Here is a 20777-nt window from a genome sequence, read left to right as displayed (position 1 = left end):
TGCCGATTTTGAGAGCACTGCGCATAGCGAAGTTCCAAGATGGCGTCCGTTAGTGCGGATTACATCGAGCGTTTGATCATGAAATTAAGCCCCGAATCGGACTCTGGAACTAAAAAAGCCCTGATTACGTTGACAAAACTGACTAAAGTTAAAGAAAACGTGCATTTGCTTTGTTGTAAAGGTGGCCTAAAGCGACTTTTAGCTCTTATCCAACGACCGAATAAAACAATTGCTGACATGGCGCTAAGCACACTGGCAAACTGTGCTCGCGAAGAAGAGTGTAGAAGAGAGGTTAGTGCCCGTAGAAATAAAGGAAGTACTTCAATTATTATTTTTATTGACTTTATTTCTGATTTTTCATTTTCTAGATCAGGAAATTGGATGGAATAGCTATCCTTGGTGAGTGATTATAAATTCTGTTAAGCTCTAGCTCATTAAAAATTCATGCATGCATGCGACCTTTGTTTTGACAGTGAAGTTCGTATTTTAGAAGCTTTACATGTATATTGATCCAAAACACTTGATGCATACGTCAACTGTGTTTTTGCTGTCCCTGGCCATCCAAGAAAATAAGAACAGAGCCTTTTGATGTGTGAGATAAATAGAGTACTAAAGTGTGACGTCACGTTGCCATGACGCTGAAATTTTCTGTTCTAAACAAACGCCAGAAACAAGGTCGCGATGGTCACGAAATCTTCTTTCGAAAGGTCAAGACCCTGTAATTATCCCACAAAAGACGAAAAAGAGAGAAACAATACACGAAAGGACATCGTATTGTTTTTAAAAGAGGTTTGTGTCCATTAAGAGGGATTCAGACGGCCGAAATGGTGTATAATTTGCATCGCTCCAACCTCCAACCACTCGTCGGAAGGCCAGACATGCAAGTTCTTTGCATTTCCAAACGCCGTAAAACAGAAAGACAAGTACAAGCGATGGATCCGGCTATTGAGGTTAGAAATTATGTTGCAAATGCCTTTAATATCTCTAAAGGTCAGATGCAAAATGCGACAACTCAAACTCAAACTACAACTTGAATCGTGCGAAGAGTGCGTCAATATGGCGGCTGCGTGTACAAGCACGTGCTGTCTATTTCTCAGTTCTCTTATAAACGATTGCTTCGACTTTTATTTCATCTGTCAGTGAATCCTTATACCTCGTTGTCTTCTAATATTTATCAATTTTTCGTTAAACAGAGGGGAAAATAGAAAACCAAGAAAACACTCGAGGTTTTGCAGCTACCATTTTCTTGATGGCAAGAAAAACAATGTCCCGGAGATCTACGCAAGAAACCAGGGCAAATTGTTCCCTCGACAAGGATCCTCGCCACCAAAGAAAAAGCGAAAGAGCACATAGAAAACGTGAAAATGAATGAACAACTACTCATTGAAGAGGGTGAAATCAATCAGAAAACATTACACAAGAGATTATTCTAGAAGCTGAACTGGAGCTAGCCAACAGGAAGCCTCAAGAACTCGAGGGGAAAACCGAATATAAAACTAAACGGTTCAGAGTAGCAAAGCTCAGTGATGATGTCTTGAGAATGGAAACAGGCCTTCCAACTAAAGAAGTGTTTAACATTGTTGTGAAGCATGTACTAAGGTTTAAAGATGATATTAATTATTTTTCTGGATGGAAAGTGAAGGCAATTAATTTTGAAGATGAAATTTTTATTACTTTAATGAAACTTAGACAGCACTACACAAATCTTTATCTAGCCCAATTATTTCATTTTAGTGTGTCTAAAATTTCAAACATAGTCACAACCTTTATTCATGTTTTACATAGTATTTTGTTTGATGACTTATTGTCAACCATCCCTTCATGAGACCCCCGAGACAAAAACAAGTTATCTGCACCATCATCATTCAGTCAGTTTGTTTCATGCCGGATTGTTATAGACTGTACTGACATAGAAGTTGCTGCACCTGGTTTGATGAGCCACCAAAATGTCACCTACTCAGTCTGCAGAGGAATGAACTCTTTCAAGGTTATTATTGGTGTCGCCCCAAATGCTGAGATAACTTATGTCAGTAAGCTCTAACCTGGCCTACTCAACCACCTTGCTACTGGTGACATGATCCTGGCTGACAAGGGATTTCTTATCCAAGATATTCTACCACATTGTGTTTCGGTCAACATACTACCTTTCCTGAACAGTAGCCAAATATCGCATCCACGTTGAAAGAGCTAATGCCAGGCTGAAAGACTTTAGAATTTTAAATTTTATCTCATCTTATTTGCGCTGTTGTGCTGACCTTCTTTGCAACTGTGCACTGCACTTGTAAATCTACAGTTTCCTTTAATCAAAGAGGGTTGCGAAGATATGGATTTTGAATGACATTTTTTTGAACACATAACACACGATTAGTTTGACTAAATTTTAATATCATTTTAGCGATAAATAACTCATTACAATCTAGGTAAACATTTATTTTTATATCCAAAAATAAATTTCCAGACAGAGAGAGAGAGAGAGGGGGGGGGGGGGGGGGGTCCAGTGGCTTATGTCATCAACATGCTTTTGCACACTGACACATAATGCAATGCCAGACACCCATTTGCACATAAAATCTTCTTCAATGAATATACAGCTTTTTTTCTTACAATTCAGGTAAACATTTACATCCATTTAAACCCAAAAATATTTCGAATGAGAGAAAGAGAGAGAGAGATGGGAGGTGGGGAGTGGGTAGGGTCCATTGGATTATGTCATACACATTCTTTTGTATCCCAGTTTCCAAGCACTCTGACACATAGTGTAGTGCTGGACACCCCTTTGCACATAAATTCCCCTTCAGTGACAATGAATAAACAATTTATTTTCTATAATTATTACAATTTAGGTAAACTTTAATTCAGAAACTGAATAACCATGCTTCAAGGCTTTTCCCAAAATTAAAATTTACATTGTATAACTATTACAGACTGAAAGAATTCCAAGTCATATCCTTTATTCCATATATCCACATTGCACATAAGAAGACTTGTCTTAACTTAACATTATCCACAAAGGTAAACAAAGGTAACTAATTTCTAGATATTTTTTTTTGAAAATTTACAGGACTTGCTCTATTTTTAACTTTTGCTTACAGTTACTGTGACTGTTAAAAAGTATATCACTGGGGTCTGCCCCACAGGAAAATTATATTTCAGTTTTTCAGTTGATGGTACTGGCATAATCATTGGGTGGTGCCCTTTCATCATATCAAAATTATCAAATTCATTCTGCAAATCATTGAACTGGCTCAAGATAGCAATGTTTTGTGGAAATTTAAAGTTGGCATGAAAGGACTTTTGGTTCTTTACAATACATCCTAGAAATAAGTACAAACCTTTACAAAATGATTAAGATCAAACACATTTTTGGAAAAAAAAATAATTAAAATAAAATTGTAATAAAAGTGGAATGTTTGCTGCCCAGGAGTGATCTCTCTCTTACAACAACTACATCCTTTGTTCATTGAGGTAAATCTAAGAAAACAAAACGTCGAAACAACATTCAGAACACCGAATTTGTTAGAAAGTTTTACTCTAAAATTACACCAAAAAACAACAGCTACTGTACAGAGAAAACACTTTCTCGTCATCTTTTGAGATTCTTAATACGGTATATTCGAATTTGTTGGCTTAAATTTGTCTTAAATAACTGTACTATTGTTTCAACCACATTAATCGACTGAAGAAAAATTATAAGCTTCAATTATCAATTTACAACGGTGCTCGATGCAATGTAGCATGAACGTAGATAAGTCTAACTCACTGTGACTTTATAGACCTTCTTTTTCATGCTTGCATGCACTTCTCCGCGTAAAACGCCTTGCTGATAAGCAAATGATTAAACATGATACGATTTATGGGGATTTTCTCCTTTTCTGATGGCCTTCTTCTCCTTGGAGAAGAAAGAAAGCGGGGATGCGATCGATAGCGACGCCATTTTGAATGGAATGCGCGTTTGTTTAGAACAGAAAATTTCAGCGCCATGGCAACGTGACGTAACGGCTTTACTACTCTATTAAAGCCCATCAACTGTTTTCACCATTCACAGGATACACCTTGTTTACCTCCCCCCCCCCCCAAAAAAAAAAAAAAAAAAAAATTGCATAGGTAAGCATTGATTTCAATTTCTCTTGGGATTCACAATGAGGTACAATCATCCATGGAGAAATTGAAAACAAATGCTTATGCAAAAATTTTGGGGGGTAAACAAAGTGTATTACGGGATCATGAAATTATTAGATTTTCAATATACAATAAACTACCTAACTTGGCGATTTAGTTGTGATTAGTCCACACAAAGTCATTACAATTATGGTAATATTTGGAAAATCTTACCTTCCCAACAAAACCACTGGGTCTTAATGTTTACAGTCAAAACACCTCAAGCGTTCCTGTCAAGGGTGGATTAATCATTCTTTGCTTCAATATTCCATTCTTGAATTGAATATTGCAATGTTCAAACGGCGACTCAATTCAAAACTTGAATGTTGATTAGACTGTTGTCTGACTTCACGCGACGGGCGCGTGGGAATTCGGCCTGAATTTGCATAAACTAGTCAACCGTCAAATGTCACGCATCGTGTTTTCTCTTCATTTTGTTCTTCATGTTCTTTATTTCAACCCTTTGATAACACCAAAAGAGGGACAAGACATATTGGTACACCAAAAAGGCACAAAAATACTACTGGCAGAAAAAAAAGTGGGAAAAATGTCGTTGACCCATTTTATGCAAATTGGGGAAGATAATTTTTCAAATTCTCATGTGTCTGTCGCATGAATGAAATCAACATTCGAGTTTTGAATTGAATCACTGTTTGAACATTGCAATATTCAATTCAACAATGGAATATTGAAGCAAAGAATGAAATCAAATTTGCAATAATGGAATCATTAATCCACCCTTGACAGGAACGCTTGAGGTGTTTTGACTGTAAATATTCAAACTTGTGGAAATAAACTAAACTGAGGAATCAGCTGCTTTGAATTTATTATTGCGCTTTTCAGTATCACACGAACTGTGAAGTTCAAAACCCAACTAATGATTGGCGTCGATTACGTTTTTTGCTGCCGTCAATCATAATTATGGCAACAACCAATGAACCTTGAAAAACAGGAACAAAGAATATGGATCGAAAGCTACCAATCACAGCTAACAGAAGTGACCTTTTGACCCAGTTGAAGTGAACTTCTGTTTCCCTAGAGGTCCGCTTAGATGATTGACAGCAGCGAAAACCGTAAACCGATTTGCAGGTTGATTGAGCAGAGTTTGCATATCATTGAAAAGAGCAATACTGAAGTTAAATTAGTATTTTATTTTTCAACAGCTAATGTGTTGAAGATGAGTGAGAAAACTAGCATTTTAAACCGGACATCAAGAGCCCTGGCAAACTTAGCAGAGGATGAGCTTAGTGTACTTGTCATGGAAGAACTTGGATTAATTCCGGAACTTGTTAAGCTTTTAATGAAGACATCTGACAGTGATTGCCAGCAGTCAGTCTTACGAGCATTGAGAATGGTTTGCACATCTTCATCAAGAAAACAGGCTTTGTTGGATGTAGATGCTGTGAAAACAATCATGGAGTTGCTTAAGTCTGACAAGCCGGCGTTGGTGAATTGCTGTATCAAAACTGTGGCAGAACTTACTAAAGGATGCAGCAGAGAAATAGCTCAGCAAATTCAAGATTATGGTGGTGTAAAATACATTGTTGAGCTGGCGAAAAGTGATTGCCTAAAAGTCAGACAGCCAGCTATACTTTCTTTGGTGCACTTGGCCCACCATGCCCATGTTCGTGTTTGTATTGGTAGTGAAGGGGGAATTCAGGCGTTGACGCAGCAACTAAAGAGGGAAGAACCTGGTCATGTCACTGTCAAGGCAGTTGAAGGACTTTGCTTTTGTTGCCGAGAAGGAATCAATCGGGCAAGGGTGCTTGAATCTTGTGCATTGCAACTGCTCTTAAATGTCTTGTCTTCAGGAAAATGTTTGTCTCTTGAGAAAAAGATTGTGAGTGCATTTACATGCTTTTGTTACAATGAACCAGCTTTGGAAGTTCTTCTCAATGGAGATTTAGTTCCAGCTCTGATAAATCACCTGAACAGGATCACTTCTCATGTACCGTCCAGAAACGAGTGCGAAGATCACGATGATGAATTTTCAGATCAGATTCCTTTCACCTCTGACTTTTCTTCAGACAACCCACTGAGGGCTGTCACAGTCAAAGATGCAGTTTTTGATGCAAGCGGAGAAACACAAATGGATGAAAGTTTCTTTAAAAAGCTTGAGGAAACAGCAAGGGAAGTTACAGACTCAAAAGAAAGTGGCAGACTTTCCAATTTTAAAAGGAGAAATGGGATGAAACTTAAGCCATCTCCCATTCAAACCACTCCGCCACCAGGTGTGTGTACCATAGGAAATGGGCAGTCAGTATTCAGCTTTGCTTCCAGACAGACAGACACAACATCATTAGTGTCGGTGTGCACTTCCTCCCACAGTATTCCGTCTGTAGCGTCTTCGTCAAGTCATTGTGCAAATCTGTCAACTTCCAGTTACCCAAGTGTCTTGTCATCATATCACATTAATTCTACCCCAACTATGAAAACAGATGAACCAAGTGGACTACCAGCTAAAGATACAGAGCTTGTGTGCTTAGTAAGCCAAAATTCAACTTTGGAATGTTCTAGGACACCAAGAACTCCTGCCAACCAAAGCAAGCAATCAACAGTCGCTCAGGTGAACTCTGAAACTCAAACAGCAATAAATGAAAGCTTATTGTCTCCTCTATCACCAAAGGCTCAAGCAGTGTTACATCATCACCGTGGTCCTGGCCATAGCGCCTTGCAGTTACTATCTCGCATCTCACAGATGACAGATCCAAGCTCTCTTCTTGTCACCGAGCCCTGCATCCAAGCATTGTTGGATTATCTTCGTTTGGTTGATAACCCTGATCCCAGATGTGCACGGCTCCTAAATCGTCTGGCCAAAAATCTCTTGTGTTTCAAGGCTTTGGTTGTGAGGGGCGCTGTGGTTGCCGTTCATCATCAGTTGTGCTGTATCCACAGTGAAAGCCAAGAAATAGCAGCTACGACAAGTGAGAACAGTAATGAGTTGCAGGACGCTATGACTACCGCTCATTCATTAGAGGATCAGAGTTTGCAAACACCTGCCAGCAGCAAGGCTGGTGGAATGTGCGTGTCTTCATCAACCCAAAGTCACTGCCAGGAAACTGGAAATCACTTAATGGAGACACTTTCAAGCCAAGCACAAACTCCATTTGGAAAAGGTGTCCTGGAAAATTTACTTCTCAAAGGATCAAAGGGAGAACGGGAAAAGTGTGTGCTTGCCTTGCCACTCTTATGCAGGTACATCAGATACAGTTATATGATGCAGTTTGAAATGAATTTCTGGACAAGAAATGATTTCTTACGAGTCTGAATTGTATTCTCTTTTCTTCCATAATCCTTAAACATAAAAATACAAATCAAGCTAGTTTGAAATCATTTTGACCTGAAATTCATTTTAAACTACAACATATACATGAATGCACCTAATGTTTTTGTAAACGCGTGTGCTGTTGCATCGTAAAACCAAATAACTGGCACGCAATGCATGCAGAAGCGATGACGTTTTACAAAGGGTTTTAAATATTTTTAGGAAATTTGTCAAAAATTAACGTAAATTAAAGTTCAGTGGAACACCGCTTTACGGCGCCCGCTTAATACGAACAGTTTTGTTTGTCCATACATTTTCTCTAACATTAAGTTAACAACAGACAACGGACACTTTTTTCTGTGACCCAAGTGAAACGCTCTCATACAAAGTTTACCTCGCTTTACGGATACTTTTCGGGTCACTGCTTATATTATCTTTGCACCATACATTTTTTTTTTTTTATTTTTTTTTTTTTTTTTTTTTTTTTTTTTTTGTAAAACCAAAAAAAAAAAAAAAAAATAAAAAAAAAAAAAAAAAAAAAAAATTTTTAAAAAAAAAAAAAAAAAAAAAAAAAAAAAAATATATTAATTTCATATTGCATTCTACTTACCAAATCATCGAGATTTTTCCATTTGTAACGATTGTGTGCTTATTGCACCTCGTTAGAAAAATGAAAACTTTCTTCAAGCTATGCGTTTTATTCTAGTTGCGTTACCTTATAGCGTGACATCTAATCTACGATACACGATACCTTACGCGAGCGACCGGATATGCAAGGTCAAGTTCTGTCTCTGACTGGACCACACAGACCCATTGTATGATTTCGAGCGACTGTGTAGCGCATGTAAACAGTGATTTTATATGCTGATTTTAAATGGTGAACATGGCGCCAGATAAAAGAAATATGTGCCATACGTTTCGGGGTTTCTGTCCCTTCTTCGGTGGAAAAAAAAATCAACTGGCATTTCAATTAATTCCACAGAAGAAGGGACAGTAACCCCGAAACAAAAGCAACATATTTCTTCTATCTGGCGCATTTTTCTCCTTTACACAGGTCAATTGTACATCTGTCTGTTTACTGAATCTAATAGAATTTGTCAAATATAATTTGTCTCTTTCGTTCATATCTTTTGTTAGTCCTTTTAACTTCCCAGGAGTATTTTGCTTTGTGTTCTTCGCGGCGATTTCTTGTTGTGCTAAACTTAATCTTTGTTCTCCCTGTAGTTAGTTCCCAGTCCTATTCAGTTGTTCGAACGAGAACGACAGAACCGATCCAAGGGCTCCGGCATAAAGCTCGACTACGTCATCGCTTAAAAACGCTATGATTGCACACATTACACGATCATGTACACGCCTATGATATTGACCGAGTTCTTTTTCTGACCACCTTGTCTTGGTTCACTGTCTCAGCATCCCTATTAAAATGCAAGCAGCCCAGATGAATCAAGCTGGACCACTTGTTCAACCAATCTGAATGCATGATTTACAGTGTAGATCAGCACTGCACAGCAACAAAAAACAAATAAACTACGGTATATTATTATAAATGTTACAGTCAAACCTCCCATTAGAAAACACCCTTGGGACCTGAAAAAGTGTCTGTTACTAAAGGAGAGGCATCTGCTTATGGAAGTGTAGATGTATTTTGTATTTTAAAGTAGTAGTGTGACTGTGCATTTGACTGGGACCATGACTAAGTCTCTGCCTACAGAGGAGGTATCATAATTATGCAGACACGAGTACAAAATTGTTCATAATTGTTCAATAATATTACTAACATGCACATGTAAAATGTGGACTTACTGTACATTGAACAGGTAAAAATGACATAATTTAGTGTTGTTTGGATTGAATTACTTTTGACAGTCATTTGCAAACTGCTCTTTGTGTACATTTAGATGTTCCGGCATAGTTGTATGTGTCCATGTGTACATGTACATAATTCAATAAGTGTAAATTTATTTCCCTTCTTGTTTATTTCAGGACCAAGAAACTGAAGCAGGTAATGCTTGTTGAAAGGAAGGGCTTGAGGATGTTTTGTGATTTGTTCACATCAGCTGCTCCAAATGGTGAAACCTTTACAACTGCTGTGGAGTCTTTGGTGGTTCTGGCAAACGATTTGCAAGTAACATTTCCTGTTGAGGTTGCAGACAAAGAAGAAGATGAAGCCATTTCTACTGGCCTGGTTGAAATCACAGCTAACCAAAGCCAAGATGCTCAGGCAAGGAACATTGACACATCAAGTGAGCTACCCCAAGTGAAAAAGTTGAAAGCGAATTCCAGTGATTCACAGGTGTTGCTCTCCAAGAATGTACCAAAGTGTATTGCAAAAGAGCAGCCTGATTCTTTCACATGTCCATACAATGAAAACTGCTTTGGCCCCTGTGACGTTGCATTTCAGATAGACAATGGAGACATGATCACTGCACATAAGGAAGTTGTTAAGTCAGCTTCTGATGTCTTCACTGCTATGCTGTCCAGTCATTACTTAGAGTCAACGCAGTCTGTCATTCCAATTCCAGATGTTTCTGCAGGTGTCTTTGAATTTGCTTTGCATCACATCTATGGGTGCAAAGTTGTGCCTAGTAATGAACTGATCCCATGTACATGTAAACTGCTGTCTTCTGCATCATGCTGCTGTGAAGAGTTAGAAAGACAAGTCAGTGAACTTCAAAGGAACGGCACTGAAGTACTTTTCTTTTTAGAGATGTTAACCTTTTCAGACAGATTCATGTTAGACAAATTAAGAACCCTCTGTGAGAAATTCTTGGTCAATTTTATTAGTGCTTCCACTGTTGTGCAAATTTGTGCCACTGGACTTCAACTGAATTCCCCGCAACTGTGTGTACATTGCCTTTCGTACCTTTTGAATGTGAAGATATCAGATCTTTCAACTCACTTGCATTTATTCAAAGAACTGTTTCTTTGTGTAGTGAGAGCAGATATTGTGGAACACCTATATCCGTTACTCCTCTCTTGTTTGAAATTGTAGAATGCATAGGTACAGTGTATAATTATGTGCTGCTGGTAGCTGCAATCTGTTAGAAGTTACTTACCGGTACTTGACTGTAAAATCAACATATACATGTAATGCACTTGTTTGGTGTGACCTGTAAGCCACTAAATCATTTTGTAACCCTGGTTACAAAGAAAATTATTGTGAGAGTTTCTAATAATTTTATTCAGGCAAGTGGAGAGTAATACTCACTATCCCAGATCTATAGCTAGTGAAGGATTAAACTGTTCACAATCCCCTATTTTTCCGTGAAGTTGTAGAGATCAATCGTTACATTTGATGGGCTGCCATCTTGGTTCCTGAATGCGAGTAAAAACTGGGGAGAGTGCAAAAAGCCCGTAGGTAGGGATGCGGGGTGTTTATAGCATGGATTGCACTCTCCCCAGTTTTTGCTCATGCCAGGAGCCAAGATGGCGGCCAGTCGAACTCATCTGTATGACTGAACAGTTTAGTGAAGGATCAAAATAATTCCCTAGTCAAAAAGAAGAAAATGCTGCTAACTCTGGCTATCATGATAATAATCAGTAGTTAGTTTAGTTGTGCCTTGGTAAATCTTTGACAGTTTTTTTAAAGGTACGTACAGACTGTATCTGTCTATCCTATCCAAGCTTATGGTGTTCTTATGTGTTGTTTTTAAACAAAAGGAAAAAAAGTGTTTGACAACGCGAGCTGACTAAGTTATCACAATAGTTTATAATAATATTTAGCTCGGCTAACTCATGCTGCCTGACTGTCAGCCTGTTGTGTACACGTTAAAAAGGAGTTGACTGCCGAGAGCAATCCAATAAAAAGATAACAGCAAGACATGTAAAGTTGACAAGAGTTTCATTTTTATTGAGCATACCAACTTGATTTTCTTGGAAGGCTGAGGCTGTTGCAAAGACAGCATTGAAATATCCATTGAATAAAAATAAAAATTATTTTCAAGTCTTACAGCTTCCTTTCATGATTAATATCAGCACCAGCTGATAAAATCTTAAGTCTTGGTAACACATCCCCTGCAATGGCTGACATTTTTATTGAAGCAAATTTATCAGCTCTTGTTGCACCAATGTTCAAAATTGCTATAGGCTTGTTCTGCTGCCAGGCGGCATGGGCAAAGCGATATGATGAATACACCTCAACTGAAGATCCTACGATTAAAACTGAATCTGATTCAAGCAATCGTTCATGAATGAAAGACACTGTTGCTTTAGGAACTGAATCTCCAAAGAATACCACATCTGGCTTTAGGATTCCGCCACAGTTGAGACAGGTAGGAACAGTGAAGTCTCTCACTTCTTCATCAGTGAGGAATGTATCTCCATCAGGGGCGTGCCCACTTCCGATAGCCTCCCTAATTGGATTAAGCTCTTTTATTCTCCATTGAAGATCATTGCGTGAAGTTTGCTGCTTGCATCCTAGGCAAACAACCCTTAAAAGCAAATATAATTTGTATTAAATTATAGGTTAAGTGGAGTGTGCAAACCTCACTTTACACTTTAAATTTAAACTGGATGGCTGTTTAAATGTAAATAATTCAGAACTAAAAGTTATTTGTGTAACAAATACAGTAAACGTTATTTTTCAGATAACCTTAAAGCCTGGGCCAAACAAAATTAAGAGTTGATAAGTACCAGTAATCACATGATTTCGAGTGCAATTTAGAATAAATAAGCACGAGTAAATTTTTCAAAGGCTAACAAAATTGCACGAGCCCGCAGGGCAAGTGCAATTTGTAGCCTTTGAAAAATTTACAAGTGCTTATTTATTCCAAATTGCACGAGAAAAATCATGTGATTACTTGTTAATAATATACAAGCGACAATTTCGGTCACGCTTTGATAATTTTCGTGACAACTTCAGAGTAGCGCCTGGCTAAAAATTTTGACGTGTGAATTCATGCGTAAATATTCATTCACTCTCTGGAAGTGCTGCATGAAAAGTTTTCAGAACAGTCTTTTGACTCATTTCGCCGTTGAATTTGAAGAATGTGAATGACAAAGCAAGGAAAAAATTCCTAAGGTTCTGCTGCTGTTCTTGGCTGAGAGGTATTTTTTTGGTACGTTTTATCCGTGCTGTGTTTGTGTTCGCCCGAACAGAAATCAACCTCAGTTCAACACATGTTGCTCTAGCTGACAAACTAGTCAAACTAGAATACCGAACTGAAATACTGAACTATAAAAATCTACCGAACGGATTTTCTTAGTACAGATGAGCACTCTGCTACAACTCCGCATTGCTACCTGATTTCACTGGACGTTTTACAGGTTAGATTTGCCTCTTACAGTTGTAAAACTATCTTTTGTGCCTTTTGTTGTTGAGCGAGCTTTTAAATAAACAAGCTTCGGCTATTATTAAACAATCATGAAATGAAATGCTTGCTCCTTCTGTGTTCAAAACTAGGTAACCGGTTCCTTGGAAGTCTGGTCAGTACTTCTTCGCGTTTCGCTTCAGAGAAGTGAAGCAATGTTTCGGCGAGAATTTTAATTTACTATCGGCCGTCGGCCGTAAGCTTATTTCGAGTTTAGTTTATGTCTTGTCCTCTTTGCCTTTTTGATAATTCTACGTCTTTTACAGTAAGTAATGTTTGTTGTTCTTCTGTACTTTGCGTCGTTTTTTCGACTTTTTTTGCTTGTTTACAAGCAAAAAGAAGTAGAATAGCGTTTACCGGGGCTAAAATCTGAACCGGAAGGGATTGCATTCTTGTTAACTCTCAAGGGACTGTTTTAAGATGGTTTCCGCCCAACATTCGAGCACAGGCGACCAAGCCTCTAGCATGGTCAGTTCAGCCCCTGCCAGCACTCAAGCTGCCCCGAGGGAGGATGAAGTCATCAGTAGGACGTCGCGTCAGTCAAAACAGGCGCGCGTAAACATTTTACGAGGTGACTTTCTCGAGGCGAATACGGGGTCACTAAGACAAATGAATTCGATGATCTAACAGTATACAAGCTGTACTATGAGTGATGGTCAATGCACTCGTGCTCGACTAGGGAATCCGTCTAATTTCTCAAGGGAATACTTTCCGCTGTGGGTGATCAAAGCGCGTGACTTGTAAAGTGTCACTCTATAGCTGTGCTTCAGCACTTCCGTTCTTGTAGAAAAAACGTGACTTGTCAAATTTACAAACATTATATAAGAATCAAAAACGTGAGTAGCCCAAATCTTACGTCACATAACCAATTAAGAATGTAAGGGGTTCAGCGCTCGAAGGCTGCGAAGTTTAAAACGATTAAGAACGCAATTTTTACTGGTACAAGTCTTTAGGGACTAATATTAATTTATTATGGGGAGGGGTTTTTAAAAAAAAAAAAGAAGGGGGGTTTTTTATAAAAAAAAAAAAAAAAAAAAAAAAAAAAAAAAAAAAAAAAAAAAAAAAAAAAAAAAAAAAAAAAAAAAAAAAAAAAAACAAAAAAAAAAAAGGAAAAAGAAAAACAGCAGACCGAACGCCTATTACACTGCCAAAAAAGAGACGCGAACGCCTATAGGCCAAACGGGCGCAAACCAATCACGTCGAGAATTTTTTTATAGTTTTGATTAAACCTAAAATCACATAGCGAAAACAAAGACCGCTTGGACATGTCCAAGCTATTTAAAACTACCACTACGTCAGACCCATGTCACGCGATCTCTCGCTTGTAGCTATAAATAATCATTCACCTATTTTCAGTTTGAATACTCTGCGCTCTGTTTGTGTGAAATATTTATTGTTGTGTTACTCAAGCGTTTGGCTCGGAGCGAGTACAAGTCGTACAATTTACCCGGAACGTGTTAAATATTGCAAAACAACGACTTATTTTCTGGATATCCCAATTTTTGTTTTGAGTTTACGGTATTTTGAGAATCGAAACGTTATCGAAACGTAAGTTGCAAGCTCAGCAAGAATGTGTCAAAGCACGGGATACACGTCATCGCGCCAGGGGAATTACCAAAAGCTTGTCGGAAGACGCTAAACGGAGAAACACAATGGGATAGCCTTTATAGTCTACTCTTTATTTTGGCGTGATTTGGCTTTCTTTTAAATGAACTGGTTTGGGTTATTTTATTGAACATTCGGAACAAAATAAATATTTGCATGCTAAGCAGGCATTTTTCCGGCTAGGCATGTGGTTTTAAAAAGCAAAAGATGACGTGGTAAAGGAAATTCATGTCACGTTCACTCCGTGACTAACGCAAACACGACTTGTGTGTTTCTCAAGTGACTGCTTTTCTAAAGATTTTACTGTGCGGCGCCGTGCCTTTAATTTAGCCAAAGCACTGAAAGAGGTCAGGAGGTCAAACATTACCCGCACGAACACACTAAAACGTTGCTAATAGTTAACCAAAAGGAACTCATTTCGTGACAATTGATTATTTCTGCTGAGTTGCACAATTTAGAATTGCAACATCATCTAGCAAAGCGCACTATTACTAAAAATAGATTTCACCACAGTGAGTCGTGAGTCGGACAACAATTTTAGTTTTGGCAAAGGCTTTGTATGGAGGGGACGCATTCTTGACAAGAAAGGCACAATTTGAGGCCGAGATTCTCGAAAGGCTCGAAAAATGATAGATTTCAAACATTTTTGCTTTAGTAAGTGAAAAACAGATTGAAGGTATCCAAAAATGGCCCAAAATTGAATTTATTAGTCGAAGATCCGGTAATGACACCTTGATTTCCACTGCAAAATTATTCAGGCTGCCGAGAAATTTAAGCGGCGGATAGCGAATTACTATCGAATTATATAATTGCGAAGGATAGCACTTGTATGTTTGCTTCATTTAGGCACCGGAAAGATCGTCGGTTGCAAGAAGTTCAGAATTCTTCCCGAATTTGACGGCACTGATCGCCGGCCATCCGATCTGTTTCGACACATGATAGATAGAGGGCGAAAATATTATGCTATTCAAACGCCTTTCTAATGGAATTGACGGCGGGTTTGATTTAAATAAAGCTATTATTTATCCCCATTACTATTACAGACTGCAGCTACAGCTGCCGAGCTCGAACAGTGTATATTAAATAGTATTTGCCGCGACAATTGTGTAACGAAATTGACCTCTTTAAATATTCGGGTCAGGCAAGGGGACCGATCGGAAGAGCGTTTCTTTGTGTAATTTTGTGGTGGCATAAATCTGAGGTTAGCTCTGTTGTGTTGCAAAATGTGCCACTAAAGACAGTGTAAACGCTTTGAATTTATCATAAAAATAAATGTTTTCTTTCAGCAAATCCCGGCAGCAAATCGGGCCTTTATAATCCATTCAATAACTGAGAGTAAAACATTTTACACATTTATTGAATAATCGCTCTGTTTGACAAACCTTTTGTTTCAAACCACGGTTTGAGCTTTCTACGTTGCACAGGTAAGGCTTTCCGAAGTCCGAGCCAATCTGGCCATGGTTTTGTGAAACAATCGCTAAATATGCCTCCAAAGTGCCCGCCAACCATACATTGCTCTTACAGAATTTTGACTCACACCGGGGGTCAAATTCTGTGACGTCATTAGTGCGCTTCGCTAATTGCAACATCATTAAATGTGTTAAGTGATATTTATAAGTGTTTTTGTAGCTTTCGAATAACAAAATGTTTTGTGAAATATTTGAGAAGAAAAATAAGCGATAGGAAAATAGAACGACGTTTCGATGACGCCATGTCATCATTCATCTGCTTCCTTATGTCTCCTCTGGGAGAATAGGGCCTTTGATCCGTTCCCTCCACTCTACACTGTCTTCCGCAACATTAACCGCCTCTGCCCAGGTGGCAAACCCCATCTTCCGCCTCTCCCCCTCTACCGTTCTCCTCCACGTTTCCTTCGGACGTCCATGTCATCATTATCAAGTTAAAATTATAATACGGAGTTCAGGCTTATATAGTGATCTAGGGTTTGATAATATATTAGCATATTAAGATTTTAAATAAACAGTTTAGCACGCACAGAATTGGATTGCGTGTTAAGTTTCGGCTTTATGTTTCTAATAAAGAGCATTTCGTAAATTAAACAGTCCAACTTCGTGCGGCATTTCTTTAAAACAGAAAACTGGTCTTGTACATTGTAGACTTGCAGCTGGTGGTCTTCTTTCAAGTGTCGGTTTTGTAGCCTGTTGTGAAATTACTTCCGGTGGAAGCAGTAAACGTTAAACGTTTCTTCCGTTCAGAAGTTAATGCATCGCCATTAGAAAAATAAACAGGAACCTTTTTTGCTGGAAATGTAGTCGTTAGAAATGGGATGTGTAGCCGTAAGGTAAAGAATAACGAGGAGAAGCGGCTTTTGGTAATATCCAAACGAAAATTTAACTCTCAATGTGGGGTTAAGATTGCGTGACGAGACAAAAGGTAACTCTGTCGTGCGTAACCTAACCTGCGATCAGGCGTTATTTTTCTGCATTAAGCCGAGTAGAAATCTTTCTAACTCGAAAGGAAACAACTATTTCGATTAAACATGTTAAAGGCAAACGTCAAAGTTTACCTTTTTTAACCAAGCCAAAGTATATGAGTCGCAAAGCACCCAGCCGTCGCGACTGACAAGTACAGCATTTACTCCGCGAAAATAAAAAAATGCTTGAACTGAAAGACGTTTGAATTCTTCCATGACATGTTCGAACAACAATGCCCAGGATAAACCTTCTACTCATACTAACTTCATGCAAAAAAAAGTCGATATCTCGAAGAGATCTTTTCAAGTCTTTTAATTAAAATTGCGTTATTAAGTTTAAATTTTGTCTCACTTTCGTCCGCCATTTTGTTTGTTCAAGATGTATTTTCATGAGGCTGTTGTCAATTACACCGTTTTGCACTGCTAATTACACGTTTTGCACTGCCAATTACACTTTTTGCACTGCCAATTACACTTTTTGCACTGGTTTGGGATAAATTGACGTGTTCTTAGCCAATCAGAATGGAGAAATTGCTGCTTGTATATTATTAGAGTTGAAACCTCGCTCTTGTTTGGCCTGAAACTCTCATGCATGCTCATCAACTTACGGGCGCTCTCATCAACTTTGAAGTCGTGCTCAAATGTCTCATGAGAGGGGATGAGAGTTTTCTCTTCTTTTCTCTTGCTCTTGGTCGACTCTAGAAGACTCGTTCTCGTTTGATGAGAGTTGAGGACCACTCTCATGAGAGTAAGGGACCATTCATTTTTTAGAAGGGGGGAGGGCCGGAGGAATCCCTGTGTGTATTCAGTTGAAACTTTTTGGCCCTCCCCCTATAGTAGAGTAAAAAAAGGAAGGCCCTCCCCCTAAAGTGCAATATTAAATTTTGCGACCCCCCCCCCACACACACACACACACATGCACCTAAAAAAAAATTCACATCAAACCTCTTTTTTTGACAGAGCTCCATTCCGCTGTGTTGCACAAGATTATCTTTGATCGCAAAAAAATCTATGCTACAGTCAAACGTACGCCGTGCTATATACACGAATTGAAGCCCTTCTTCATTATGTGGAACACTACTCTTGCACTCTTTAGCATCAGAAGTGACCTTTAACGGTCAAAAATGCGAAAAATAGCCTTATAAACAAACACACTTAGGCACGAATCAAAACTACATTAACACAATTGGTCCATTTACGTGAGCCAATTAAAAACCAGAATTTTCGATCCTGCAGACAAGTACAAATACGGCAAATCGATTGATTTCAAATCATTCAATGAGACTTTGACATAGGAGCATCTGATGAGGTCCACTGAAGGACCGAAACTTGAGTCTTGCTTTAGATAAAACATTTGCCAGAAGAGATGGTTGCGGCATACTAGAGACTTCAAATGCAGTAATCAAACTGCCATAGAATTTATTTGGTGGATGCAAGTAATGCAACAAAACAGATCAACAATAATGGAGTTAAAGTTTTATGTCTTTTATAGCTCCCAGAGCGCAAATCACAACAACTCAAACTAAGGGGAGCTTAAAAACAACTCAAAGAAACCATTGCTCTCAATGTTTAGAGACTGCAGTAGCCTTCAAAAGACTCGGATCTTTATAGACCCTCGCAACTGTGGTAACGAAACGTTATCCTACGAACTAACCGCCACTTTAGAATACGAGTTGACAGTTAGAAATCCACTGATCCGATACACAATATAGACTACAACATTCCTTTAAAGGCTTTTAAGAATCTTTCAACAAACATGAGCCGATAAACCTAACAAAATATGCCACAGAGCTAGCAAACACAATGGCATAAAGATCATCACTGAAAGCGTTAATCAAATCAAATAGAGAGCGTTAATCAAATCATCCGTTAACAGACTGAAGGCTAACATTTAGCAACCAGCGGGAGTCGTGCTTGGCCTGTCACATTTTATATCACTTAATATTTATTGAAAATAAAAGATTTTGATTTGGATTAAAATGCAGTGTTTTTCTACGCGACCCCCCCTTTTCAAAAACGAAAATAACGATGACCCTCCCCTTTTGCCACTGTAAAAAATTAGTGACCCCCCCCAAGATTCCTCCGGCCCTCCCCCCTTCTAGAAAATGAATGGTCCCTAAACTCTCAACAACTCTCATCCTTGTTTGACCTGGGCTTAAAAGCCCCTGAAAGGTACTGCAACAGTGCTAGTGGCAGTCATGTTAGGTTTTAGACCCAAAGCATAAAATTATAATACCAATTCACAAATTTTACACCCTAAAAGGAACAAGCACCCTTGACATTTTTATAGGGGTAATCTTCTTGGGCTTTGTGTTTTTCGGTTTTTTACACAAAATCTTTTGTATGCCATGCTCTTTGCCCAACAAAGGTCAAGTTTGACTCTTGTCAAACAGAGCAGAGCATCGTATCTGCTAGACTTGCTCCAAGTCGCTCGTTAGATTCGCAGGAGACCGCTGGATACAGAAACGGAGGGCGCGCGCGGGCATGAGAAACAAAATGGCGGAGGATCGTTGCGGAACGAGCGACTTGTCTCACCTGCAGCGCGCCAATTCTGAAATATGGCGTCACCGGTGGATTTTTCCACCGGTGACGCCATCGAGATTATGTCAATCATATTGTATTGCGCGCGAACTTACTGAGCGCGCTGTGCCCGCCAACTTACCGGTAGCGCGCGCTGCTCGCGAGACAAGCTTGCGTTTAACTTTTCACCTCTTGAGCAGACTTGTTTCCTTCTCACATCGGCAGTTAAACCGTTTTAGAACAAACAACACAAATGTCTTTTTTGTGCATGTCCCTTTTAAATCTTACAGAAATGAGAGAGCCATCAAGGGCCTTGAGTATGATTTCCCACAAAAAAGGGAAGAAAAGCGCAATTTTAACACACGCCACAGCGCGCGTCAGCTGCACACGGCGCACGAAACTGACGTCAATACGATAAAAGAAACCAATAGCCGATTCCCTCTATAGCGCGCGCCTACAGGGAATCACGGTAGTTGTATTCAACAAACCATGCGCGAGACTCAGCAATGATACACGTTGCTGAGTCTCGCGCATGGTTTGATGAATACAACTACCGTGATTCCCTGCAGGCGCGCGCTATAGAGGGAATCGGCTATTCAATGCACACAAGCATGATGCAATTTTTTCGCGGCAATAAACGTCAGCCAGAATCGATTTCCTGCAAGTGACACAAGTCGCTCGTTCCGAGCTTTTCCTAACTGTTTGTTTTCCTTCGCGCGCGCGTTCACAGAAATGAATCCCGCGCGATCTCTCGCGCGCGATTTCAAAGGTGATTTTACTCAAGTGGTCTTTCTCGCTTGATTTCAAAGCGATTTTATTTAAGAAACTATAGATGCAAAGAAAAAACGAGCGACTTGGGGCAAGTCTACGTATCTGCAAGTACCTTTTGCAGTAACACGGTCACGTGATCAATATAATGGGTACTGTATATTTCATACTGCAAACCATTGTAGCTACCTGTGTGAGCAGCCATGAAGCTCTGATACCCTTCGAGAACCAGCTTTGGCATGTAGAGCGTCGACATTTTGTGTTACAAGCCAATGTATTCTCCCCAATTTCTCCAGCTCTGCTAGAGCAAAATGGCCGCCATTTGGCTCTCTAGTAAAAAACTCTGGCCAGCCAACATAATTTCTTGCCCAATACCTCTTTCTATTTGCGCCACTTTTGAGAAAATCAGTGTATTGAATTGGTCGACTGTCGCTTATCGCATACAGACCAACATCTTCGGATCGATAATCCCGTATCCCAGATTCTGTAGAAACTCCCGCGCCGGTTATGACGAACAAACGTCGACTATTTCCAATGTGATCGTCGAGTGCCCTTACAACTTTTACAATTTCTTGATCAGTCGTTTGGTACTTTGGGACGTAAAGTCTGTGACTCGACCTTTGAAATAGTCGAAATACCTTTAGAAGGGAGAAAAATTCACGACATTTCCGAGAAGTATTCATCGTATATATAAAAGGTTACTGCTTACGTAATGAGA

The 20777-nt window shown here is 39.1% G+C and overlaps 2 protein-coding genes and 1 pseudogene across 4 annotated transcripts; 2 read left to right on the top strand and 1 right to left on the bottom strand.

The window, feature by feature from the left end:
* The first annotated feature begins 9 nt into the window (after positions 1–9).
* LOC144647244 (armadillo repeat-containing protein 5-like) lies at positions 10–11251 on the top strand. Its single transcript, XM_078507015.1, has 4 exons — positions 10–291; positions 369–399; positions 5322–7353; positions 9407–11251. The coding sequence occupies exons 1-4, from the start codon at positions 40–42 to the stop codon at positions 10413–10415; spliced, it is 3324 nt and encodes a 1107-aa protein (XP_078363141.1). The 5' UTR covers positions 10–39; the 3' UTR covers positions 10416–11251.
* LOC144645917 (uncharacterized) lies at positions 633–2338 on the top strand (annotated as a pseudogene). The gene is made up of 3 exons (XR_013569346.1): positions 633–707; positions 808–950; positions 1194–2338. The product of XR_013569346.1 is annotated as an uncharacterized LOC144645917 (transcript).
* Positions 10501–20777, bottom strand: LOC144647281 (NAD-dependent protein lipoamidase sirtuin-4, mitochondrial-like). 2 transcript variants are annotated; one of them, XR_013569555.1, is made up of 3 exons: positions 20249–20777; positions 11284–11853; positions 10501–10561 (listed from the first exon to the last, which is right to left on the bottom strand). XR_013569555.1 is itself a non-coding variant. In XM_078507066.1 (2 exons), exons 1-2 carry the CDS (start codon positions 20740–20742, stop codon positions 11370–11372), a joined length of 978 nt encoding a protein of 325 aa, XP_078363192.1. In that variant the 5' UTR covers positions 20743–20777; the 3' UTR covers positions 11248–11369. The 2 variants fall into 2 exon arrangements, 1 of the variants encoding a protein (XP_078363192.1); XM_078507066.1 differs by lacking the exon at positions 10501–10561 and having other exon boundaries at positions 11248–11853.

This window comes from Oculina patagonica, chromosome 3 (genome assembly GCF_052425735.1).
Source record: "Oculina patagonica isolate OP01 chromosome 3, crgOcupat, whole genome shotgun sequence".
NCBI classification, from domain to species: domain Eukaryota; kingdom Metazoa; phylum Cnidaria; class Anthozoa; order Scleractinia; family Oculinidae; genus Oculina; species Oculina patagonica.
The sequence above is the reverse complement of the archived record's forward strand: the minus strand, read 5'-3'. Positions and strand labels throughout refer to the sequence as shown.